Source organism: Staurois parvus, unplaced genomic scaffold, assembly GCF_062004578.1.
Source record: "Staurois parvus isolate SC_StPar_1 unplaced genomic scaffold, SC_StPar_1.0 ptg001306l, whole genome shotgun sequence".
NCBI lineage: Eukaryota > Metazoa > Chordata > Amphibia > Anura > Ranidae > Staurois > Staurois parvus.
The window spans coordinates 229,573-256,776 of record NW_028319102.1 but is presented as its reverse complement, the minus strand read 5'-3'; the positions used below and the strand labels follow the sequence as shown (position 1 = coordinate 256,776).

Below are 27,204 nucleotides of genomic sequence, written 5' to 3'. Positions count from 1 at the left end.
CCAGCATCGGTGTCAGTGGATGCAATATTAACCTTCCAGCACTGGTGTTAGTGGATGCAATGATAACCCCCAGCATTGGTGTCAGTGGATGCAAGGATAACCCCCAGCACTGGTGTCAGTGGATGCAATGATAACCCCCAGCATTGGTGTCAGTGGATGCAATATTAACCTTCCAGCACTGGTGTCAGTGGATGCAATGATAACCCCCAGCATTGGTGTCAGTGGATGCAAGGATAACCCCCAGCACTGGTGTCAGTGGATGCAATGATAACCCCCAGCACTGGTGTCAGTGGATGCAATGATAACCCCCAGCACTGGTGTCAGTGGATGCAATGATAACCCCCAGCACTGGTGTCAGTGGATGCAAGGATAACCCCCAGCACTGGTGTCAGTGGATGCAAGGATAACCCCCAGCACTGGTGTCAGTGGATGCAAGGATAACCCCCAGCACTGGTGTCAGTGGATGCAATGATAACCCCCAGCACTGGTGTCAGTGGATGCAATGATAACCCCCAGCATTGGTGTCAGTGGATGCAATATTAACCTTCCAGCATTGGTGTCAGTGGATGCAAGGATAACCCCCAGCACTGGTGTCAGTGGATGCAATGAAAACCCCCAGCACTGATGTCAGTGGATGCAATGATAACCCCCAGCACTGGTGTCAGTGGATGCAATGATAACCCCCAGCACTGGTTTCAGTGGATGCAATGATAACCCCCAGCACTGGTGTCAGTGGATGCAATGATAACCCCCAGCACTGTTGTCAGTGGATGCAATGATAACCCCCAGCACTTGTATCAGTGGATGCAATAATAAACCCTAACTTTGGTGTCAGAGGATGCAATAACATCCCTCACATTGGTATCAGTGGATGCAATGATAACCCCCAGCACTGGTGTCAGTGGATGCAATATTTAACTTCCAACATTGGTGTCAGTGGATGCAATAATAGCCCTCAGCACTGGTGTCAGTGAAAGCAATAACAAACCTCACCATTGGCATATGTGGATGCAATAATAACCCTCAGCACTGGTGTCAGTGGATGCAATATTACCCTTCCAGCAGTGGTGTCAGAGGATGCAATAACAACCCTCACCATTGGTATCAGTGGATGGAATAATAAAACTCACCATTGGTGTCACTAGGTAACCCCCAGCACTGGTGTCAGTGGATGCGATATTTAACTTCCAACATTGGTGTCAGTGGATGCAATAATAACCTTCGAGCATTGGTGTCAGTGGATGCAATAATAACTCCCAGCAATGGTGTCATTGGATGCAATAATAAACCCCAACATTGATGTCAGTGGATGTGTTAATAACCCCCAACATTGGTGTCAGTGAATGCAATAATAGCCCCTAGCACTGGTGTCAGTGGATGCAATAACAACCATCAACATTGGTGTCAGTGGATGCAATGATAACCCCCAGCACTGGTGTCAGTGGATGCAATAATAACCCACAGCACTGGTGTCAGTGGATGCAATAATAACCCTCAATATTGGTGTCAGTGGATGCAATAATAACCCTCAACATTGGTGTCAGTGGATGCAATAATTACCCCCAGCACTGGTGTCAGTGGATGCAATAACAACCTTCAATATTGGTGTCAGTGGATGCAATAACAACCCTCAATATTGGTGTCAGTGGATGCAATAATAACCCTTAACAATGGTATTAGTGGATGCAATAATAAGCCTTGACATTGGTGTCAGTGGCCACATTAATAACCCCCAGCATTGGTGCCAGTGGATGCAATAATAACCCCTAACATTGGTATCAGTAGATGCAATGATAACCCCCAGCACTGGTGTCAGTGGATGCAATAACAACCCTCAATATTGGTGTCAGTGGATGCAATAGTAAGCCTTGACATTGGTGTCAGTAGATGCAATAATAATCCCCAGCACTGGTGTTAGTGGCCACATTAATAACCCCCAGCATTGGTGCCAGTGGATGCAATAATAAATCCCAGCATTGGTGTAAAATAATGCAGTAATAACCCCCAGCACTGGTGTCAGTGGATGCAATAATAACCCACAGCACTGGTGTCAGTGGATGCAATAATAACCCTCAATATTGGTGTCAGTGGATGCAATAATAACCCTCAACATTGGTGTCAGTGGATGCAATAATTACCCCCAGCACTGGTGTCAGTGGATGCAATAACAACCTTCAATATTGGTGTCAGTGGATGCAATAACAACCCTCAATATTGGTGTCAGTGGATGCAATAATAACCCTTAACAATGGTATTAGTGGATGCAATAATAAGCCTTGACATTGGTGTCAGTGGCCACATTAATAACCCCCAGCATTGGTGCCAGTGGATGCAATAATAACCCCTAACATTGGTATCAGTAGATGCAATGATAACCCCCAGCACTGGTGTCAGTGGATGCAATAACAACCCTCAATATTGGTGTCAGTGGATAGTAAGCCTTGACATTGGTGTCAGTAGATGCAATAATAATCCCCAGCACTGGTGTTAGTGGCCACATTAATAACCCCCAGCATTGGTGCCAGTGGATGCAATAATAAATCCCAGCATTGGTGTAAAAGAATGCAGAAATAACCCCCAGCATTGGTGTCAGTGGTTGCAGCAATAACCACAAGAACTGGTGTCAGTGGATACAATAGTAATCCCCAGCATAGGTGTCAGTGACCAAAGTAACAGCCCCCAGCACTGTCAGTACTAGTAACCTCCCCCCACATACACACATTGCTGCTCACTAGCAGTGAAATTTTTAATCCCCCCCCCCCGTATTGGTGGTCATGGCGGTGAAAGTTATCCCTCATCCCCCCCGCAGTCCTCCTGTGCGGGGCCCAGGCCACCAGAGGGGTGAATCAGATTTGGGCAGGAAAGATGATCGGCAGGGCAGCAATTACTGGAACCGATCCCCTGTATGGCTCTCTCTGGAGCAGCTGAAAGCCGGCTTCTTCTCCTCTCCATCCCGCTGATATTCAGCTGCAGCAGAGAGAGCCATACAGGGGATCGGTTCCAGTAATTGCCCCCCCCCCCCCCCGCTGCACCCATCACCCTCCCTGTGCACCATACATTTCCCCTGCTGCCCAGGCCCCCCGGTGTGCCCCCACCCTCGCAGTGCTGCTGGCTTCCCTCCTCTCCTTCCCACTGGCAGCTGTAAGCACACAATGGGGACCTTCATGATTTAGAAGAGTCCAGAAAAGAAGTCACATTTACTAACCCCTTTCTTTCCTGAATGAACACGAGTGATCGGTACTGATCACTCAGTGTTCATTTATAACTGTGTTTTTTTTTTGGGGTGGGGGGTGGGGGATTTCCGGTTGACTGTATGGGGCCCCGTGGTTTATGAAAGCAGCCGTGGGTGACCTCATTAGGTCCGCGCTCTGCTCCTATCTATGACAATGGGCACAGTACAACATATGAACCTCACCATTGCAGTAACCTTTCCTCCCAATTCTGGCACTGAGTGATATTGGTCCGGAGGTGAAGAACCAGCAGCCAACCGTTCGCTCCTTGGTTCGTTCTGCGGGAGTCTGCAGAGAGTAAACACGGCAGTATTCAGGATGTGTTGGGACAACATCCAGACAACGCAGGTACAATAGTGCGGCAGGAAGACATGATGCCATTAAAAGGTACAATTAGCGGATAATCACCGGGGCAGCCAGATATGAGCGGACTGAAAAAGCGCCCAAGTGATTAGCGTCCTCACATGATGACCATTTACACTATTGATTCAACACGGATCGCCGGCACCGCTACACGCCATTTACTGCTCCGATAGCAATCTGCTCACATACAGGATTATGCCTGAACCCAACTCACTGTTAGGCGAGGTTCACACCTATGCAGTTGGCATGTAATTCGTTTCTGCAGAGCGTTTTGCATTTTTTGCACATGCGTTTTGACGCGGTTTTGATACGTTCTGCATTTTTTTTTCCACTTTGTTGATGGGCAAAATAAAAAGCGAAAACACATCAAAAACGCATTACATGCTTATTTGCAGCATCTCCATTGAAGTTTATAGAACCAAAAACGCAATGTTTTGCGTTTAAAAAAGTCCCTGACCCTTTCCAAAAAACGCACCGGGTGAAAACTCAGAGATATAAACCTGTTACATAGAAAATCATGCTATGCAGTTTGCGTTTGATCTGTTTCTGCAGTGCATTTTGCTGGGCAGAAGAAAACGCATCAAAAACATGTAAAAAACCCATTACATGCTTTTTTGCAGCATCTCCATTGAAGTCTATAGAACCAAAAATGCAACATTTTGCGTTTAAAAAAGTCCCTGACCCTTTTCCAAAAAACGCACCGGGGGAAAACGCAGAGATGTGAACCTGTTACATAGGAAATCATGCTATGCAGTTTGCGTTTGATCTGTTTCTGCAGTGCGTTTTGCATTTTTGCACATGCGTTTTTGATGCGTTCTGCTTTTTTTTTTACTTTGTTGCTGGGCAAAATAAAATGCAAAACGCATCAAAAACACGTAAAAAATGCATTACATGCTTTTTTGCAGCATCTCCATTGAAGTCTATAGAACCAAAAACGCAATGTTTTGCGTTTAAAAAAGTCCTTGACCCTTTTCAAAAAACGCACCGGGTAAAAACGCAGAGATGTGAATCTGTCCCATAGGAAATCATACTATGCAGTTTGCGTTTGATCTGTTTCTGCAGTGTGCATTTTGCTGGGCAGAAGAAAACGCATCAAAAACATGTAAAAAATGCACTACATACTTTTTTGCAGCATCTCCATTGAAGTCTATAGAACCAAAAACACAACGTTTTGCGTTTAAAAAAGTCCCTGACCCTTTTCCAAAAAACGCACTGGATGAAAACACGGAGATGTGAATCTGTCCCATAGGAAATCATGTTATGAAGTTTGCGTTTGATCCGTTTCTGCAGTGCGTTTTGCATTTTTGCACATGCATTTTGATGCGTTTTTTGATGTGTTCTGCATTTTGTTTTTCACAGTTTTTTTTTCACTTCGTTGCTGGGCAGTATTAAAACGCAAAATGCATCAAAAACATGTCAAAACGCATTACATGCTTTTCTGCAGCATCTCCATTGAAGTTGTTTTGCATTTAAAAAAGTCCCTGACACTTTCCAAAAAACGCACCGGGTGAAAACACGGAGATGTGAACCTGTCCCATAGAAAGGAAATCATGCTAAATGGACTGTAGTGCGTTTCTGCAAAACGCAGTGGAAAACGCACAGGTGTGATCCTAGACTAAGGCTAGGTTCACACCTATGCAGTTTGCATTTGATCCATTTCTGCAGTGCTTTTTGCGTTTTTGCACATACAGGTTTTTGATGCGTTTTTTGATTTTTTTCAAATTTTTATTTCTTTTTGTTGCTAGGCAAATTAAAGTGCAAAATGCATAAAAAATGCATCAAAAAAATGTATGCAGTGTCTCCGTTGAAGTCTATAGAACCAAAAACGCAACTTTTTACATTCAAAAAAGTCCCTGACCCTTTCCAAAAAACGCACCGGGGGAAAACACGGAGATGTGAATCTGTCCCATAGGAAATTGTGTTAAATGGACTGCTGTGCGTTTCTGCAAAATGCAGAGGAAAATGCATAGGTGTGATCCTAGACTAAGGCTAGGTTCACACCTATGCAGTCTGCGTTTGATCCATTTTACAGTGCTTTTTGCATTTTTGCACATGCGTTTTCTTAACTGCTAGCCGACCATGCACTGTAGCTTTACTGCTACAGTGTGACCCCACTGCACTGGGTCACATATATATATACGTGATTCCGCATTTCTGAGTAGTTAGTTTCCAGAATATAACTGGATATAACATTTATAGGTAAAGTTGATCCAGGGAATATCTGATTGCCTCTCGGGGGATCAGGAAGGAATTTTTTTCCCTGCAGTTTTGCCTTCCTCTGGATCAGCTGTGGGTGTAGGATTATAACTTTTTTTTTTCTATGGTTGAACTGGATGGACTTTTGCCTTTATTCAGCCAGACTAACTATGTGACTATGGGGCGCACGCATGCGCCCACTGCCATGGATGAGCTGTGATTTGCTACAGCACAAACTGATCAGCCAATGATTTATGGCTGGGATCCACTGATTGGCTGAGCAAATGACAGAAGAGAGCCCTATGTTAGTAAATAACACAGCAGGGAGTAAAAACAAGCACATCGCTCATTAAAAGCAGCACATACTAAACACATTACACATGCTTAGGCACACAGTTAACCCTTTGATTGCCCCAAAATGTTAACAGCTTCCCAGCCAGTGTCATTAGTACAGTGACAGTATATACTATTAGCACTGATCACTGTATTAGTGTCACTGGTGATGTCAGTGTCAATTAGGCAGTTCCCACAAAGCATCAGTTAGTGTCAGATTGCCCGCCACACTATCACAGTCCCACTAAAAGTTGCTGATCAAAGCTATTACTAGTATTAAATAAATAAATAAATAAATGAATGAATGAATAAAAATTCCAGATATATACCACAGGTTGTAGGTGCTATACCTTTCAGTCAAACCAATAAATATATACTTATTGGGATTATTTTCTCTTTACCAAACACACGTTACAGAATACATTTTGGCAAAAATGTATAAAGAAATTAGATTTTTAATTCAATATGGCCAAAATTATGTCATACAACCCAGGTGTCATTCATCAGGGGGAGGGACTTTTCCCAGCTTAGCACACCCTCCTGCCTGTACGCCTGAGCTACGGGAAGATGGATTCCAGGAAGTAAATGCTATACAAATCATCTGCTCTTATAGGGATAGAAATTATAGGGGGTGTTTTTAAAAGTGATTTCTCAACAAAATACAGCATGGAGAAAACGGATGGATGGGGGAGTTTACTATGAATATTAAAAATGAATCAAATTGCATTTTAAGTTTTGTGGTTCTCAGATACAGTTTAATTCTGCTTTGAAATCATCTTTTTAGGATTTAATTAAAAAAAAAAAATGAAAATGAAACATATACATAAATGTCTGTGATGACATATTTGTCTTTTTCATTTGACACTTGGCAGCGTAATCGTCACATCTGCACCATTGTTCATGTCCCCAGAAGCCAAAATGACAAAAAATCTGCCTGTAATTGTTATGGATGTATACTACAGTCACTGAAAATGAGGCGCATGATGTTCATTAATTCCGATACTGAACAGGTGTGTGTAGATAGTAAGAGTGCGCCAGAGGAATCCCAGAAATGGTTTTTTTGGCACATAGAACACCTTACACATAGTGATGACTGCATTAGGAATCAATAGCTTTCTTTCTGCGGAGAAGCCATGCAATCGTGTTTTATGAATTGTTTGGTAAATCAGCATACATACAGGTCTACAAATAAACAATAGCAACCTCCTCTGCTACTCAAAAATGGACTAATAACAATTATGGGGAGGAGGCTGCTGACACCCAACCATATACCAAATGGATAATGTGCAGAATATAGTGTGAATTGGTGCAGCGCTACCCAGGGGTGTATTTACCACAAGGCAAACAAGGCAGTTGCCTAGGGCGGCTTTTTTCAGGGGGGCAATGCTGTCCCTTGAAAGAAGGAAAGGAAGAAGGGACACACGCAGCACAGGGACCAGGCGGGATCTGAGAGGGGCTGTGGGCTGCTTGATGGTGTATGCAGAGCCTGACTTTTGTTCCCGGGGAGCTGTGAAGGTGAGTGTCTTATCTCTTGCTGGGGGAGGGGGGGTTGCCAGTGTATGGGGAGCACTGGTAGTGGAAGGCGCTCTCGGGTGGGGGTGGGGGCTGGGGTGTTGTTGGTCAATGTCAGGCTCTCTTCATGGGGAAGGTGGGTATAGGCTGGTGTCAGGGTCTCTCCATGGGGGGGGGGGGGGGCAATTTTTGTGTTGCCTACGGCAGCATGAAACCTAAATACACCACTGGCGCTACCCCAACACTACACTACTCCCTCACTGTCTTATCCCAACAATTGATGAAATAATCCAATAAATGATGTACAATAAATAAGTAAAATAGAATAGAATGCACATAAAAACAGTTGGAATCATCCAAAATGACTCATACAAAACTTATAAGTGACTAATGAATGCCACCGGTGCAGTTTGGTGAATACAACAAACCATTCTTTCGCAGTCCATAAAGTGAGCTGATCCGCTAAATGATCCATAATGGAACAAAAATTGAATAATCTGTACAGGTCTACGCCACTCTTTAGGTCTCATTCACACTAGCGTACCACACAGGGGCAGACTGAAAACTCATGGGGCCTCCGGGCAATAGGGGATCATGGGGCCCCTGTGTCCTCACCCACACCCAAAAAAGCCTATTAAACAGCCAATGAGAGGTACCAGGGGCATCTCATGGGGCCCACTACTAACCCCGGGCCCTCGGGCAGTGCCCGAGTGCTCGAATGGTCAGTCCGCCCCTGGTACCACAGTATACACCAGACATGCGCAATTTGTTGTGTTATGAATCCAAAAATTTGGACAAAATTTCCTTTATGTGGAGATTCAGACGTAGCTGAATTTCCTAATAACCATAGTAACGAATTTCGACGAATCGAAAAAAAATATAATAAAACAAGTTATCCTAATTCGAAAAAGGAATTGAATAAAAAAATGGAAACATAATTCAATAAATACAGTAAGGTATAATAGTGAAACAAGATGACGATTCCTACTTAGGCCCCATGTACACGGGATACTTCTGAACGATGGAAACTGACTGCTGGAAAACGTAGGTTAACCCCTTCACGCCGGCACCTCCCGGCCCTTTAAGAGATTCAGAAGCCGGGAGGCGGGGCGGAGTTTAGGGTCATGTGACCATCACGGCAGTCACATGATCGGGAAAAGTCCCGATCGAAAGAGGAGATCGGGACCTTTCTGTGAGTACCGGACATGTGTGGTGGGGGTGCAAATGTGCTGGGAACGTAAATGTACAGCCGCTCGGCGTCTAGCCCCAGACACCGGGGAGGCCGCACATTTGCGTTCGGCCGGCGTGAAGAGGTTAAAAAAAGTCTGTTTAGCTGAGTTTGCATACTGCGTTTATGCGTGTTTGCGTTTAGAAGCGTTTTTTAAAGATAACCTCAGGAGACCTTCCCAAATGCCCAGAATGCTCTGAAAACAGTAAATAACAGGGGCGGACTGACAACTCATGGGGCCCCCGGGCAATAGGGGATCATGGGGCTCAAAAAAGCCTATGAAAAAGGTACCAGGAGCATCTCATGGGGCCCCCTACTGACCCCGGGCCCTCGGGCAGTGCCCGAGTTTCCAAATGGTCAGTCCGCCCCTGGTAAATAATTAACTATTTCAGACATTTTGAGAGAAATAGAGAGAGCAGAAGCAGAGAGAGCAGTATGTGTTGAGATGACCTGTCTTTTATTTTTTTTTTGTGGTGTTTGGATGTGTTTCGGCTCATTTCTGTCTGGAAATTATTGCAGCAGTGTCTAACATATTTTCTTTCATGCGAAACCTCAAAGTATGGTGTACCGGGTCCTTTTGAGTACCGGGAAAACGCTTTGCATCCATTTTTCATGATGAAAAAAAGGCTCTGTACAGCATCTGGGAATGGAAGAGTTAAAAAAATTTTCCAAACGCAAACGCTTATAATCACGGTTAGCCGTGTTTACAAGCATTTAGCGTTTGAAACCCTGATAGAATCTACTCCTGAAGTTTGGTGAGTTCAAAAAACGAATGTAAACTCAACTGCCTGTAAACGATTGTAAACGACGATGTGTACATGGGCACATAGGAAAACATTAGGGAGAGTTCAGGGGCTGCTGAAAAAAAAACGCAGAAAAGATCCTGAACATGAGTTTATCAGCTGCAATGTACATGGAGCCTTAGGCTGCTTTATAGGATAGGCTAAAATAGAAAAAAAGAAGAAAAGAAAAGTGTATAAAAGAATAGACTAGAATAAAACAGAATAGAATACTATAGAATGGAAAAGAAACCTCAAATTTTAAATAGAATTGCACAAAATAGAGAGAATATAGCAGTGTTCCAAATTTCGAAATTCGAATCTCAAAATTGGAATTTCAAATGGGGCAAGTAAAATAGAATAGAATAGAAAGGATTTGCTGTCTTCCGAAATTCAAATCAATTAGAAAATAACGAATATAAGAAACGAATCTAAATATTCAAAATTAATTGCGAAAGCAAATCATTCTAATATAATGAACATGACAAAACAAAATGATTAACTTAACCCCTCGCCCTCCAGAGGATTCCCCCCGCCCTTCCTGATCAGGCCATTTTTTGTGATACGGCGCTACATTACTTTAACTGACAATTGCGCAGTCATGCAACGCTGCACCCAGATTACATTTATATCATTTTTTCCCACAAATAGAGCTTTCTTTCAGTGGTATTTGATTGCCTGTGTTTTTTTTAATTTTTTGCGCTATAAAAAAAAAAAAAAGACCGACAAATTTCATCATAAATTTAGACCAAAATGTATTCTGCTCCATGTCTTTGCTAAAAAAGAATCCCAATACGTGTAAATTAATTGGTTTACGTGAAAGTTATAGCGTTTACAAATGGCGGTAAATATACTGGGATTTTTTTTTTTATACTAGTAATGGCAAAGATTAGCGATTTTTTGCAGGACTGCGATGGACATTCTGACACCAGGGGAGAAGTGACTGTCACTGACATTATTATTATTATTATACAGTAATTATAAAGTGCCAATAGTTCGCTCAGCGCTGTACATTACAAAGGGGGACAGAACATGTGACAGAACAATACCAATACAATGCAAAACATGAGGGGATTGAGGGCCCTGCTCTTTCGAGCTTACAATCTAGGAGGGAGGGGATGGTGGTACAGGAGGAGATAGCTGTGGGGGATGGAGTGGTAGGAAGAGTGGAGGAGGTCGGCAAGTTAGCAGGGGGTGGGGTAGGCTTCCCTGAAGAGATGGGTTTTCAGGGTGCGCCTAAAGGAGAGGAGAGTAGGTGATAGTCTGATGGGTTAGGGCAGGGAGTTCCAGAGGATGGGTGACACCCTGGAGAAGTCCTGGAGGCGGGCATGAAAGGAGGAGACCAGGGAACTAGAGAGAAGGAAGTCTTGTGAGGAGCGGAGTGTGCATGTTGGGTGGTACTTGGATATTAGGTCGGTGATGTAGTTCGGGGCAGTATGGTGGACAGCTTTGTACGTCAGTGTTAGGATTTTGAATTTGATCCATCCGCAGTGACACTAATACAGTGCTAATAAAAAGTACTGACACTATACTAATGGCACTGGGCAGGAAGGGGTTAACATCTGGGGAGATCAAAGGGTTAACTGTGTGCGTTTTACTAGGGAGGCATGCTGCTTTGTATGGCTGTGCTATGCAGAACAATACAAAGCAGTGTGCAGGAGCTGACAGGGGAGAGATCTGTATTGTTTACATACAGACCTCTCCCCCGTCAGTGGTACTCGGCGTTTGCCAGGTGGCGGCGGGGAATCTCCAGCTGGGACGCAGTGGGACTCAGCTGTAGCTGCCAATGGCAATGTGGGTAGGTCGCACACGCGGCGCATGTGTGCCCCCTACCCGGGAATACGAAATCACATCTATATATACGTGGCGGGGAAGCGGTTAACGTACGAATCCGATACCAATTTTTCAGTTGTGCACATCTCTACTATACACCCGAGCGAGGGCCGTGTTGACCCACACGGGGATGTACAGGTGTTCTGCGTATCCCCACCCAGGCAGACTCATCTTGTTAATTGGACCGCAGGGCTGAATGGACACAGTCGCTGCTCCTAATTTGCCATTCATGTGGCTGTAGGTGCATGGCTCCGAATGCAGCGTGCCCACCGCCCATTGGACCAGAAGAAACCAGAATCTGGTAATAAATCACCAGATTTATAACAAGGTTACAAAAATTCCTCCTTTGGCTGCTCTAAAGTCTCCAATTGCAGCCTTATCCTGAGGACTTTGTTAATAATGTCTGCCCTATCTCCAGTAATGAGTCTGTCTTTGAAATTTTCAAACTGTTGCACTTGGCTGCCCAGGAATACAGAAGCACAGGACAATAGACCTTCCACAGAGACTTTGCTGAAGGAGACACGGCCTAATTTGCGCAACTGTTCAGCTTGATGAACATTAGCCTTGGGGTTTTAGAGGAAAACAAACTAGAAATCTCTTCTTCGAATCAACTACTTGCTGCCCACAGTACATGTAACAGGGACAGTTCAAGTGTCATACTGGTATGTCGTGACCAGGGGCGGACTGACCATTTGAAAACTCGGGCACTGCCCGAGAGCCCGGGGTCAGTAGGGGGCCCCATGAGATGCCCCTGGTACCTTTTTCATAGGCTTTTTTGAGTTTGGGCAAGGACACAGGGGCCCCATGATCCCCTTGGAAAGGGCTAGATTTTGAACCTCACCTTAAGATGCAATTACTTTTTTTGGGGGGGGGGAATTGTTGCATGTACTGTATTTGGCTCCATAGACTTCAATGGAAGTGCAAAACATGCAGAAAAATAAAAACACATGCACTTACTAGGTGTGAATGGAGGCTTAAAGTGGAACTCCTGGAATTACAGTCCTTTTACAAGTATTCTGGCTTATAAGGGGTTAAATATAACTAAAGGCACACTTTTTTTTACATTGGATGGAATGGAAAGGAATTAGAACCCCTGTTGGGTTTTTATTTCTGTCTGTGTCCCCATTGCGGAGATGCGCTCTCTCTATTTGTCCTGTGACCATTATCAACGGGAGTGAAAGAAACTCCGAAATTCTGGGTTCAGAGGCAGACTGACCATTTGGAAACTCGGGCACTGCCCGAGAGCCCGGGGTCAGTAGGGGGCCCCATGAGATGCCCCTGGTACCTTTTTCATAGGCTTTTTTGAGTTTGGGCAAGGACACAGGGGCCCCATGATCCACTATTGCCCCGGGGCCCCATGAGTTGTCAATCCACCCCTGGTCGTGACCAAACCTCTGGGCTTATGCGCCCTCCCCCCCCCGCCCAACTTGCGCTGTGATTTGATACAGCTCGAGTTTGGCAGCTGATTTCAGCCAGAGATTTTGGCTGAATTTAGTTGATCAGCTACCATGGTTGGCAGTTGGCATGGAGCCCCAAGCACAGTAACCCGTGTGTATGGGAAGGCTCTCGATGCATACTTGTGATGGGAGCTTTCCGATTATGTGACCACCAATTACAGCGGACACATGATCGGAAAGCCCCGCCTCTGCCTCCCAGCATTTAGATCTGCTTAAAGGTCTGGAAGGGGTTAATTATGTCCTGTATAAATATCTTTGCGCTGACATCTAGTGTCAATTCTCTGTTACTACAACTTGTAGTTTTCATGTCTCTAATGGGATATTCCAGTTTCCCCGAATGTTGGGCTAGCTCATTTAGTCCTTAGACCTTCTTCTTCATGTTCCCTCAGTTAGTTAGTGGACCCAAGGCTTAGAAGATCATTGTCTCTTTACACTTCAATATGACTGGTGAAAATCCTATGCAGCACCGGGATAGGTTCATCCGGCACCCAGGGTACGGAACTGTGTCCCCCACTCCTAATGCATGTCATAGAATGGGTGTACCACCCTGTGCCCATACTCTGCCCATGGTTGGCATGGAGTATGCACTGCACATGCATAGCCAATTACTTGCTTTCTAGCAGCTAGAAGGTACTTCTCCACGCACGGTGTGTTTTTATATCTGCTGTGGGGGGATGGGGTGGAGATTGGGCATGTTGGAGCTGTCAGAGCAGACATGAGGCTATAGCCCAGCCCTGATTACCAGCCACTGATCTGGAGCTTGCATGCAGTAAGGGCCAGGGGTGGACTGACCATTTGAAAACTCGGGCACTGCCCGAGGGCCCGGGGTCAGTAAGGGGCCCCATGAGATGCCCCTGGTACCTTTTTCATAGGCTTTTTTGAGTTTGGGCAAGGACACAGGGGCCATATGATCCCCTATTGCCTGGGGGCCCCATGAGTTGTCAATCCACCCCTGGTAAGGGCCTTCCCTGTTATTTTTCTCAGAATTGTCAGTCTTTTTTTGTTTATGACTCAAAAAATAAAAACGGTACAGGCGATCAAATACCAATGATAGAAAACTCAATTCGTGGGAAAAAAGGACATACATTTCATTTGGGTGCAGCGCTGCATGACCGCGCAATTGCCAGTTAAAGTAATGCAGCGCCGTATCGCAAAAAATGGCCTGGTCAGGAAGGGGGGGGGGAGGGGATGAAATCCTCTGGAGGGCAAGTGGTTAAATTAATCATTTTATCATTTTATTTTGTCATATTCGTTATGTTAGAATTAAATTTGAGCTTATTGAATATTTTTTAGAACAGAAATGAGAAAATATTGTTTTTTTTTTTTTTCAAAATTGTTGGGTTTTTTTTGTTTATAGTGCAAAAAATAAAACAACACAGTGGTGATCAAATACCACCAAAAGAAAGCTCTATTTGTGAGAAAAATGATATAAATTTCATTTATGTACAGCGTTGCACGACTGCGCAATTGTCAGTTAAAGTAACACAGCGCCGTATCACCAAAAATGGCCTGGTCAGGAAGGAGCGAGTAAATCCTCAGGGGGGAAAGTGGATATAATATAATTATATATAAAATATATATTTTTTTTAAAAACTATCCGTTTTGGTTTTCGGCCAAATACATCCTGGAGTTTTGGCTTCGGTCCAAGAACTCATTTATAGGTAAAGTGGATCCAGTAGAAAATTTTGCAAATAAATAATATTTCATCATAAACCTTGGCCAAAATGTATTCAGTTATCTTTTTAGTAAAAAAAAAAAAAACAAATTAGTTTATAACCAGAAATTATAATTTTTAACATTTTTTTTTACATTTTTATATTATTATTTATGTTTTTTTTTCTTTTTACATACGGTCACCCTAGCAGTACAGTGTCACCATGGTGACACTATACTACTTGTGCAGTGTGATTACATTTTTTTTTCTTTTTTTACACTGATTGCTTTTATAGCCTTTATGGGTGTAAAAGCAATAATTTCTCCTTCTCTCTGGCTGCATTCTTGCAGCCATTGAGAAATACTGTGGGAGCTGTGATTGGTCACAGCTTGTCACATGGTACAAGGCTGTTGTGAATAGCCTTGTACCACGTGACCTCTGTGATCATTCACAGATTTCACAAGTAGTAAGCAATGATGTCAGAAGTGACATTATTATTATTATACAGTATTTATAAAGCGCCAATGGTTCGCTCAGCGCTGTACATTACAGGACATCATTGCTTACTACTCTGCATGTGATCACTGATTGGTCAATCAGTGATCACATGATCGGGACCTCGCACAGAGGACCCATCCGACGATCGGTGTTGCACTGTGTTCGGAGGACACAGCGGGCACTGGATCGCGGTGCTGCACGCTCCCAGGGAGTGCGCACAAGCAGGGGGCGGGGAGGCCATTTGTAAACGGCCACCCGACCCTGCACTGCCACCGTCCGGCCGGACAGGAGGTGGTTAAGGAATGTTTTGTGTATTGAAGTTGAAGTGTTTTTTTTTTTTTTTTTAAAGAATATTTATTGGGTTATAACAGAGTTGAACCAATCAAAAAGTCATGACAATTAAGATACACTTTCCACAAAAATTCTGGTTGGAGTGCTAGAAGAACAGTGTATAAGAGAAGAAAAATTATCGATATAGAAGGAAGGATAAAATTCACTCAGTGTGGTGAGAGCATTGAATAGAAAGCATGCACATGACATTGAATTTTAAAGTAGGTGTGAGTAAGTAATGAATAGAATGGTCTATGTGAATGATAGGTATATAAAGTATGTTTAGGAGAGAAGGTATGAAAAGCCTATAGAAGGTGTGTAATCAAAGAGTACGGTGGAGATGAGGATGGCTTGTAAGCAGTATTAGGTGAGTTGGGTGTCATAGAAGGCTTTTGTTATCCACCAGCGACCTCGCCAAAATGAGTGATAAAAGAAAAAGTGTCTGTGGACTCGGAATCTGAGATTAGATAATGTGGAAGAAGAGAAAGAAAGCAAAAGACTCAGAAGGCAAGAAAGGTAAGGAGGGCGAGATAATGATAGAAAGAGTAATCAAATGAAAATGAAGGAGAAAAAAGGTATCACCAGGAGGTCCAGTTAGGTAAAACTGGAGAGAAAGAAAGAGAGGAGACGGGAAGTTGAAGTGTTAACAAAAAGCCGTGTTGGCCATTTTATTCCAATCTGTGTTATGTTTTTTCTTTAATGATATGTTAAAGGGGTATGTGAGAGAGTGAGATGGTCATTATTATTATTATTATACAGTATTTATAAAGTGCCAGTCGTTCGCTCAGCGCTGTACATTACAATGGGAGACAATACATGAGACAGTACAGTAACAATACAATGTGATACACGAGGGGTTCGAGGGCCCTGCTCCTTGGAGCTTACAATCTAGGAGTGGGGGGGATAGTGGTACGGGAGAAAAGCTGTGGGGGATGGAGTGGTAGGAAGAGTGGAGGAGGTCGGCAATTAGCAGGGGGCGGGGTAGGCTTCCCTGAAGAGGTGGGTTTTCAGGGTGCGCCTAAAGGAGAGGAGAGTAGGTAATATGAGTGTATAACATCTATAAACATTATATAGGAAAATCAAACCTGTCATAACATGAACTATTCATTACTTATCTTTTGGAAAGGTAAAGTTCAAATATTTTAGTAACCCCCTTTATCTCAGTATATACATCCAGAGTGCACCGCTGGTGAAAATATTTCCTCCAAAAATGACACGTCATATATGGCATCTTAAAGTCTGCAGAGGGCAGAATCCTGGCAGAATCAGATGGTAGAATGTGGCGGAATCAGATTCAGAATATTAGAACAGACAGCACAGCACAGTTCAGTGGTTTGGGACTCACACTAACTCAGCCTTTAGTTTAACCCCTTTCCATCGGCGCCTCCTGGCCCTTTAAGAGTTCCAGAAGCCAGGAGGCGGGATGGGCAGGGTTTACGGATCATGTGACCGCCGTGACGCGTCGTCACGGCGGTCACATGATTGGGAAAGGTCCCGATCGAAAGAGCAGACCGGGACCTTTCCGTGAGTACCAGACATGTGGGCTGGGAGCATGCTCTCAGACAGTCATGAGACAGGCGGCACAGTGGCTTAGTGGTTAGCACGTCTGCCTTGCAGTAAATGGGTCATGGCTTCAATTCCCAACCATGGCGCCTCCTGAATGGAGTTTGCATGTTTTCCCTGTGCTTGCGTGGGTTTCCTCCGGGTACTCCGGTTTCCTACCACATTCCACAGACATGCTGGTAGGTAATTGGCTCCTGTCTAAATTGTCCCTAGTATGTGTATGTATGAATGTGAGTTAGGGACCTTAGATTGTATGCCCCTTGAGGGTTAGGGACTGATGTGAATGTACAATATATATGTAAAGCGCTGCGTAAATTGACAGCACTATATAAGTACCTGAAATAAATGTAGGGGGTCTTGACTAGCCTATCTCTGGTGCAATAGTCATGTAGGGGGTCTTGACTAGCCTAGCTCTGGTGCAATAGTCATGTAGGGGGTCTTGCCTAGCCTATCTCTTGTGCACTAGTCATGTAAAGTCCCGGAATGCAGAAAGTAAAGCAATAAAATGACATAATACGTATATAAGAATGGGTTTAATCTTAGACTTTTGGGACTTTCTGAAGTTCCAACAAGAATCCTCCGTACACTTCCAAAAACTCACAACACATTTTATGTCCGATTGGGCTTGTTTAAAATCAGCTTCAATTGCCCGGGTATTTTCTTGTGATGATATCATTCATATTTAAATACCGCACCATTAGGCTCCTGTATAGCTGTCATGAAAGTGCAAGGTATAATTGTATATTATTTTGATAAAATGGGTGCAGATAAAAGAATAAAGCTCATTAGCTCCACATCTCGGCACCGTGTTGTTACTCATGCTCTGATCCTCCCTGCCATACTATGTATTTGCAGTCATTATGGAGTTCAATGCTTTAATGTGATCCAATTTGCCATTAGGGCATGATGGCTGAAAGGATTCCGCCGGCAGCTGCATACACTTACTTAGTGGTAGAAAATGGCATGAAAAATGGAAGGATACGTGACATATAATGGTCTGCATTAGATAGCAGACCTTCAATGATTAATAATAAGTCTCCCCTAATTGTCTTGTGCAGCTGTCATTATTCACGTTCAGAACAGCGAGCCTCACAAATGCAGCCTCGGCCCTAAATGGGACTGCGTGATGTAGAGCTAATAAAACAAATTGGCGCACCTGCATACATTAGGGGAGCGGATACCAACCGCAGACCGCCAGAACGACTTGTTATTGGACGGTAAACAGAAAGTAAATGAGAGGTGTCACTAAAAAAAAAAAAAAAAAAAGAAAACCTTCTGGTTGTGACTATAGTTCTTACAAACAAAGATGGTGAATTGATATCAATCCGGCTGGTGACGCGGAGCTCCCGGTGGACGGTCAGATCGGGCACTGAGGGTCTTTCTAAAAGCGCGGTGAGTTGGTATTGAACTTTTCCGTATCTTCCAGTGAAGGTTGTAACCAGATTGCTAAACATAACAAAAACAAATGATGATAATTATTATTATTACTATTATTATACAGGATTTATATAGCGCCAAACATATTATTATTATTATACAGGATTTATATGGCACCAACAGTTTGCTCAGCGCTTTACAATATAACGGGAGACAATACAGCAACAATACAGTTCAATACAAGAGGGATAGGAGGGCTCTGATCCTAGGAGCTTACAATCTAAGATATTAAGGAACTTCTTCTGTAAAACAAATATTCTTAACCCCTTAGTGCCAAACAGGGGCGTCCCTTGGGTTGGTGTCACCTGGTGCGGTAACACTTGGTGACACTCCTTCCGACGATCCCCGCAGGATGGATCGGATCTGCAGATTGAGTATAATGGATCGGAGCCCGATCCATTATCCTTCCCAATCCGCAGATCCGATGCATCCTGCGGGGATCGACAGCTTGCAACCTATACGGGGTTATCTGATCTCTCCACAAAAAGGTACGTTTTAAAGCAAGCCTACGATCCCCGCAGGATGGATCAGATCTGCGGATTGGGGAGCACAATGGATCGGACTCCGATCCATTATGCTCAATCCGCAGATCCGATCCATCCAGCGAAGATGATCAACTTGCTTTAAAACGTACCTTTTTGTGGAGCGGGTCCGGTGTCATCCCGTGCGATAGGTGTCACCCGGTGCGGTGTGCACCCCCCACACCTGCCTAGGGATGCCCCTGGCGCCAAATGTTAATGCCTAAGCACAATTTTGCAACTTTGACATGTGTTAGTAAAATTGTACATATTGTGTATCCAGGTAGATTATACCACTTTTTTTTTTTCAGGAAACAAATTGGGCTTTCTTTTGGTGGTAAATTGTAATGGATATCTCCTGATTTTTTTCTTATTATCAGAGGAAAACTGGCCCAAAACAGTATGAGGGGCATTCAAGTCGAACCGGGACTTTTGAGTTTATATAATTGTAACACTACCCCCTTAGGAGTCGCCAAGTTTGGGGGTTTTTTGGGTCCCTCTACAGTCCTGCATAACCAGGCAACATGCATCTTCTTCCTTCACACTTGCACAATGAGGCGGTAACCAGTCCTTAGGCTTGTTTTTGTGATTTTTTGAAGGGGTAATAAACTTGATTGAGGTTGAGGGATACATGAGATCCTTGGAATATCCAGGTGATTGCCTCTTGGGGGTCAGGAAGGTATTTTTTCCCAGCAGGGGCAAGCTGGATCATGCTTTGCTGGGTTTTTTGCCTTCCTCTGGATCAACTGTGGGTATAGGATTATAACTTTTTATTTTTTGGTTGCACTGGATGGACTTTTGTCTTTTTTCAGCCAGACTAACTATGTAACTATGGGATGCCCAAGGAACTGTGAACTGTGAGAACAAACTATGTACAAGTCTATGGACAGGAAACAAAAATCTGTTCTTTCATAGCACTCCTGCTCTCCAGTGTACCTCCTCAGACCCCAGCAATACTAAGGGCATTCCCTCGGCAAAGGGATCCAGAAGCTGCTCAAGATCAAACAGTCCCGGCTGAGGAACTAGTTGGGTTCTCCACCTGACTGCCCTCTTCCTTTATGGGGTGTATGGTTACTCTCACTGTCATTTCTGATGAGTTGGTGGCTGCCTTCAGGCCTTCTGCTGGGCTGGCTCCTCCCTGCTGCTCAGGCTGTCCCTTCTAGTAGACGGTGGCACAGTGGAGGTCCCCTCTTCCAGCACCTGCCTGTAGGTAGGCTCCTTCCCTGGACCCCCTCCCAGGCTCCACTCTTCAGCCTCCTACTCCATCTTCCATCCACCCGACAGTCACTGACTACTTCCTGCTGATCAGGCCCATTTATATCGGAGGGTAGTCCTGACCCCAGGTGACCTGGCTGACTCACACCCAGGCTGCTATCAGCCTCTGCCTAAAAACAAACATATAAATATATATATATATATATATATATATATATATATATATACACACATACATGTTTACATACACATATACTGCATGTTGAAATGCATTTTTTATATATTACAATATATATGAAAAATATATTTTTTCAATATATTCTTCACATTTTCTTTAACATATAAAAAAGTAATTTTAACATATATTTTTACATATATTTGTAAATGCATTCCAAAAATTTAGATTTGTATTTTTAAAGACATACAGTGTATTTGAAATGTATTTTTAAAAATATTTTTCAGATATTATGTAATAAAAACGCATTGCAACATACAGTATATATATATATATATATATATATATTGAAATATATTGAACATGGCCACAATTGTAGTATTTCAAATATATATCAATATATTTGGGAAGAATATTTTTAAAATATACTTCAAATATATTTTTCTTCCATATGGGCAGCAAGGTACTTCAGGATGTGTAAAAAAAAAAGAAAAGGTTAAAAAAGTTTTCACTTTATTATAAAAAAGGACACGGGTGGCTGGGCGATCCCATGGGGAATATGTACCAATGCAGAAAAATAAAAAAGTCAAATAAAATACTGATCAGCAGGTAATGGGTCCACCACGTGGTTTAACGATTCAATACAGTACACCCACTCCCTTCCTGCCCAGGCCAATTTTCAGCTTTTAGCTCTGTCATGCTTTGAATGACAATTACTCAGTCATGCAACACTGCACCCATATAAAATTTATATCATTTTTTCACTCAAATAGAGCTTTCTTTTGGTGGTATTCCATCAACACTGTGTTTTTTATGTATTGCTAAATAAACAAAAAAAGGCTGAAAAGTTTGAAAAGAAAAACCTTGCTTTTCTTCATTTCTGTTAAAACATTTTGCAAAGAAATAATTGTTCTTTATAAATGTAGACCAAAATGTATTTCTTTGGTGAAAATTTCCAAACTCAGTGTACATAATTTAAAATAAAAATAAAATGGAATGACACAGGGAAATAGTATTGAACACAAAGAAAGAGAGGTGCAAAAAAGCATGGAAAGCCAAGACACCAGCTGAAATCTATTATTAATTTGCACTGACAAGGGACAGGATTGCGTTCTAATTACTATCAGCTGGTTCAGTCTCAACTGATGGCCTACAAAAAGGTGTTTTATTATCAAGGTGGCATCTCAAGATAGGTAAAAACAAAGAGCTCTCTCAAGACCTTTGCAACCTTATTTGTCACCAACAAAGGATTTTGTACTAAGTATTAAATAAATTTCAGTTAGCATGTTCAATTCTTTTTCCCTGTGTCATTCCATTTCATTACACATAACCTCATTTCTGCACTTTGGTTTCTTTGTATGTATGGATTGCATGGTTTGTACCCACATGTGGCGAGAAGTTCAATAGAACTCTGACCAGCTTTGCTGTCCCTGCTGAAGAAAAGCATCCCTACAACATGATGCTTCCACCACCATGTTTCACAGTGGGGATGGTGTGTTCAGGGTGATGTGCAGCGTTAGTTTTCCACCACAGATAGCATTTTTCTTTTAGGCCAAAAAGTTCATCTTTGTTCTCATCTGACCAGAGCACCTTCTTCCACATGTTTACTGTGTCCCCCACATGGCTTCTCGCAAACTGCAAACAGAACTCCTTATGGCTTTCTTTCAACCATGGCTTTCTTCTTGCCACTCTTCCATAAAGGCCAGATTTGTGGAGTGCTCGACTAATAGTTGTCCTGTGAACAGATTCTCCCACCTGAGCTGTGGATCCATGCAGCTCCTTCAGAGTTACCATGAGCCTCTTGGCTGCTTCTCTGATGAATGCTCTCCTTGCCCGGCCTGTCAGTTTAGGTGGACGGCCATGTCTTGGTAGGTTTGCCGTTGTGCTATACTCTTTCAATTTTCAGATGATGGATTGAACAGTGCTCTGTGAGATGTTCTAAGCTTGGGATATTTTTTTTTAACCTAATCCTGCTTTAAACTTCTCCAAAACTTTATCCCTGACCTATCTGGTGTTTTCCTTGGCCTTCATGATGCTGTTTGTTCATTAATGTTCTCTAACAAACCTTTGAGGGCTTCACAGAACAGCTGTATTTATACTGAGATTAAATAACACACAGGTGGACTCTATTTACTAATTAAGCTACTTCTGAAGGCAATTTGTTCCACTAGACTTTAGCTAGGGGTATCAGAGTAAAGGGGGCTGAATACAAATGCACACCACACATTTCAGATATTTATTTGTAAAAATTTTTTAAAAACGTTGATCATTTTCTTTCCACTTCACAATTCTGTGCCACTTTGTGTTGGTCTATCACATAAAATCCCAATAAAATACATTTACATTTTTTGGGTATAACATAACAAAATGTGGAAAATTTCAAGGGGTATGAATACTTTTTCAAGGCACTGTAAAAAACTCATAACAAAAAAGGAGTTAAAAAGACCGGGATGACCATGACCCTATATAGATAAATAGTGACCAGGGTGGTACTAAACAGAATAGCCCCAAATGCTGCAGGATGATAATGGCCGACTCACATGTAAGTCACATTGTGGTGTCCTCGGAACCAAATACGACATAGAAAAAGGGAGGGAAAGAATTCCTGAAGTCAAGAGGTCAGAATGAGGACAAAATATTAATAACACTCAAACTTTTGCAGGAAAAAAAAAACAAAACGACTTACCCAGCAGGAAGTTGAAAACTAAATGGAAGCTTGTGTTTCCCAGATGAAAATATGTGTCTTTCACCTAAAAAAAAAAAAAAAAGAGAAAACATTTATTAACTTTTTTTCTAAACCCATTGATCATTTATGAACTTCAAATCTACAAAGTTTAGTCTAAGGGGTCTATTAATAAAACAAACATTCATTGCACAAATGTCAATTTCTGCAAAAATGTGATGTCTGTATCATCAGCTCCATTTAGTAGCCAAATGTGGCCAAAATGTGGCATTTTTTTCTGAAATACCTCAAAGAGAATGGATGTTCATGTCCTAAATAGCTACAGTATAGGGAAGCTATTTAGGACTTGAACACCCAAATTTCCATTTCTACTGCATAATGCCGATCACGGACAGGGAGGGAAGTTGCTTTATTATTTCTTAATGGAGCGATAAGTTATGCTCACTATGCTGTCACCCCCTTGTAATATATATATATATATATATATATATATACACATACATATATATACACACATACATACATACATACACATACATACATACATACACACACTGTTCAAAAAAATTAAAAGAGCACTTAGAAAACTCCTCAGATCTCAATGGAGAAGAATCTCCTGCTGGATCTCTATACTGATATGGACGGGGTCATGCGTTAGGAATGTAAGGATGCCCCATCGTTTGATGGAAATAAAAATTATCAACCTACAGAGGACTGAATTCGAAGACAACCCGATCAAAGTGAAAAAATTATGCAGTAGGTTAGTCCATTTTGCTGAAATTTCACTGCATCAACTCAGAATGGTCCTCAATAGTCTGTATGGCCCCCACGTGCTTGTATGCATGCCTGACAACGTCGGGGGAGGCTCCTAATGAGACGACGGATGGTGTCCTGGGGGATTTCCTCCCAGATCTGGACCAGGGCATTACTGAGCTCCTGGACGGACAGTCTGAGGTGGAACCTGGTGGCGTTGGATGGACCAAAACATGATATACCAAAGGTGTTCTATTGGATTTAGTTCAGGAGAGCATGGGGGCCATTCAATGGTATCAAAACAAATTCCTCCTGCGCCGTCAATGCTAAAAAACAAAACCGGGTGGCTGCTAACACCAGCCTATAATACCAATAGTGTCAGAAAAGAGAATGAAAAAAAATATGCTGCACTACCCAATCTAATAGACCCCTAAATAATAATGAATCAAAGTGAAATAGGTGCAAATAAAAGATATAAAAAACACACAAAAAAAAAAAAGCTCAGGATGAAATGAGTGAGCAGGAAAATTTATGAATAAAGTGAACATAAGATGATAAATAAGTCAATCACATAGCAACATGAAAACTGATCGTGATCCAAATGTGAAAACAATATATATATATATATACAGGGCTTTTTTTCTCAGAGGAAAGGTGGTGGAACTCCCCCACCCAAACCTGGCCACGCCCCCATCAAACCCTAGGACCACCCCTTTAGAGAACAGGAATGCAAGTAAAATTTGGGAGGGGCTATAAAAGTAAATGTATGGAATTAACACCGCCCCCCCCCACATTAGTAAGAATAGCGAGTAACACTGCCCCCCCCCACATTAGCAAGAAAAGCGAGAAAAATTGTATCGCCGCTCCTTACCTGATGCTGACGATCCGCGCTATGGTAGGATCGACGAGCAGAGGGCGTGATGACGTCAGCGCGCACCGCCGGGTGTACTAAGATACACCTTTCCTATGGGGGTGGCCGCGCGCCCCCGATGTTTACACGCTGGCGGTAGAGGGGGGGGGTGAAGCGTGCATGTCCCCGCTCACCGGCTGTGAGCAGCGGCAGTGACAGGTGCCGGGCACGCGCAAGCATGACATAAACAAGCCGCGTCCGGCACCTGTCACTTTCGCTGCTCTGCATAGCTTGTCAGCTCTGCAGAGGCAGTCGGTGAGCGGGGACAAGAAGAAAAAGGTGGCGGAACGCAGTACCGCCGCGTTCCGGCAGAAAGAAAGCCCTGTATATATATATATATATATATATATATATATATATATATATAAAAATGATAAAGTAATAAATATGAATCACTCAAAAAAACAAAACAAAACAAAAAAACACCCAATGTGAACAGAGTGACAGTAATGATACGTAAACAACAATGAATAGATGGGTACCATAAAAATCATAAAATGCATGAATATATGAGTAAAGGTGAAAAATGCCATAATAAAGTGCACAGTCCCAGTGAATCTGTGTATCTTCAAAAGAAGCCATGGAACATCCTCCCCAGACCATCACTGACCCACCACCAAAATGGTCATGTTAAAGGATGTTACAGGCAGCAGAACGTTCTCCACGGCTTCTCCAGACCCTTTCATGTCTGTCACATGTGCTCAGGGTGAACCTGCTCTCATCTGTGAAAAGCACAGGGCGCCAGTGGTGGACCTGCCAATTCTGCTGTTCAATGGCAAATGCCAATCGAGCTCTATGGTGCCGGGCAGTGAGCACAGGGCCCACTAGAGGACGTCGGGCCCTCAGGCCACCCTCATGAAGTCTGTTTCTGATTGTTTGGTCAGAGACATTCACACCAGTGGCCTGCTGGAGGTCATTTTGTAGGGCTCTGGCAGTAATCATCCTGTTCCTCCTTACACAAAGGAGCAGATACCGGTCCTGCTGATGGGTTAAGGACCTTCCCCAGCCCTGTCCAGATCTCCTAGAGTAATTGCCTGTCTCCTGGAATCTCCTCCATGCTTTTAAGACTGTGTTGGGAGACACAGCAAACCTTCTGGCAATGGCACGTATTGATGTGCCATCCTGGAGGAGTTGGACTGCCTGTGCAACCTCTGTAGGGTCCAGGTATCGCCTCATGCTACCAGTAGTGACACTGACCCTAGCCAAATGCAAAACTAGTGAAAAACAGTCCGAAAAGATGGAGTAGGGAAAATAATGTCAGTGGCCTCCACCTGTAAAACCATTCCCGTGTTGAGGTTTGTCTCGCTGTTGCCCTTCTAGTGCACCTTTAAATTTCATTAACACCAAAGCAGCTGAAACTTATTAACAATCCTCTTTGCTACTTAACTGACAAGAAATATATATATTCCAGAAAGCAAGGTCCATAAAGACATGGATGAGCGAGTTTGGGGTGGAGGATCTTGACTGGCCTGCACAGAGTCCTGACCTCAACCCCATAGAACACCTTTGGGATGAAGTAGAGCGAAGACTGTGAGCCAGGCCTTCTCGTCCGACATCAGAGCCTGACCTCACAAATGTGCTTCTGGAAGAATGGTCAAACCTTCCCATAGACACCCTCCTAAACCTTGTGGATGGCCTTCCCAGAAGAGTTGAAGCTGTTATAGCTGCAAAGGGCGGGGCCAACTCAATAATGAACCCTACGGACTAATGCAGGCCATAGATGGGGAGAAAAACGGCCGATTTTTCGTCCGAAAATAAAACCGGCCGATTATCTTATCGTTAGTGGACGATTTTGTCGGCCGTTTTTCGTGTATTTTGGACTTTCAGATTATCGGTGATGTTGGAAAATTTTCGAAAAACGCCCGACTTTATCCTCATTGATGGTCAAAAACGAACGATCGTTTTCCGAAAAAGGATCACAAAGGCCACAAAATGACATCATTTCCCGTTATAGGTTACTCATTAATCGGCCGATTTTCGTAATAATTGGTGGTCAGGTAAGTTTTTTAGACCGACCGATAGTTCGTTAATCGGCCGAAAATCTGCCGTTTTTCTCCCCATCTATGGCCTGCATAAGACTGGGGGGTCATTAAAAGTCATGTGTGTGTAAAGGCAGGAGGCCAATACTTTTGCCAATATAGTGTGCGGGTGTGTGTATATATATATATATATATATATATATATATATATATATATATACATATATACACACACACACACACATATACACACACATATACAGTTGTGTTCAAAATAATAGCAGTGTGTTGAAAAAGTGAATAAAGCTCCAAATCCTTCTAATAGCTTTTATTTCCATCCACACAAATGCATTGGGAACACGACACATTCTATTCCAAATCAAAACATGAAGAAAAATATATCAAATTTGTGTTGTTCCTCTAAAAAATTGAAGAAAAGTGAATATTAGACGGTTCAAAAAAATAGCAGTGTTTGTATTCTTTACAAACTCAAACATTCACTATATAAACTGAAAAATGTTTGAAGATTTTGCTTTCCTTTGAATGACTTCATGAATA

The 27,204-nt window shown here is 42.9% G+C and overlaps 1 protein-coding gene across 1 annotated transcript in view; it reads right to left on the bottom strand.

The window, feature by feature from the left end:
* ARRDC4 (arrestin domain containing 4) overlaps positions 1-27,204 on the bottom strand; it is a 77,866-nt gene that overhangs the window by 12,887 nt on the left and 37,775 nt on the right. Inside the window, exons 2-4 of the mRNA XM_089661082.1 lie at positions 23,008-23,071; positions 18,275-18,422; positions 3,416-3,518 (exon numbers count right to left, since the gene is read on the bottom strand). Coding sequence (XP_089517208.1) covers positions 3,416-3,518; positions 18,275-18,422; positions 23,008-23,071 — 315 coding nt within the window. The remainder of the gene's footprint in view (positions 1-3,415; positions 3,519-18,274; positions 18,423-23,007; positions 23,072-27,204) is intronic.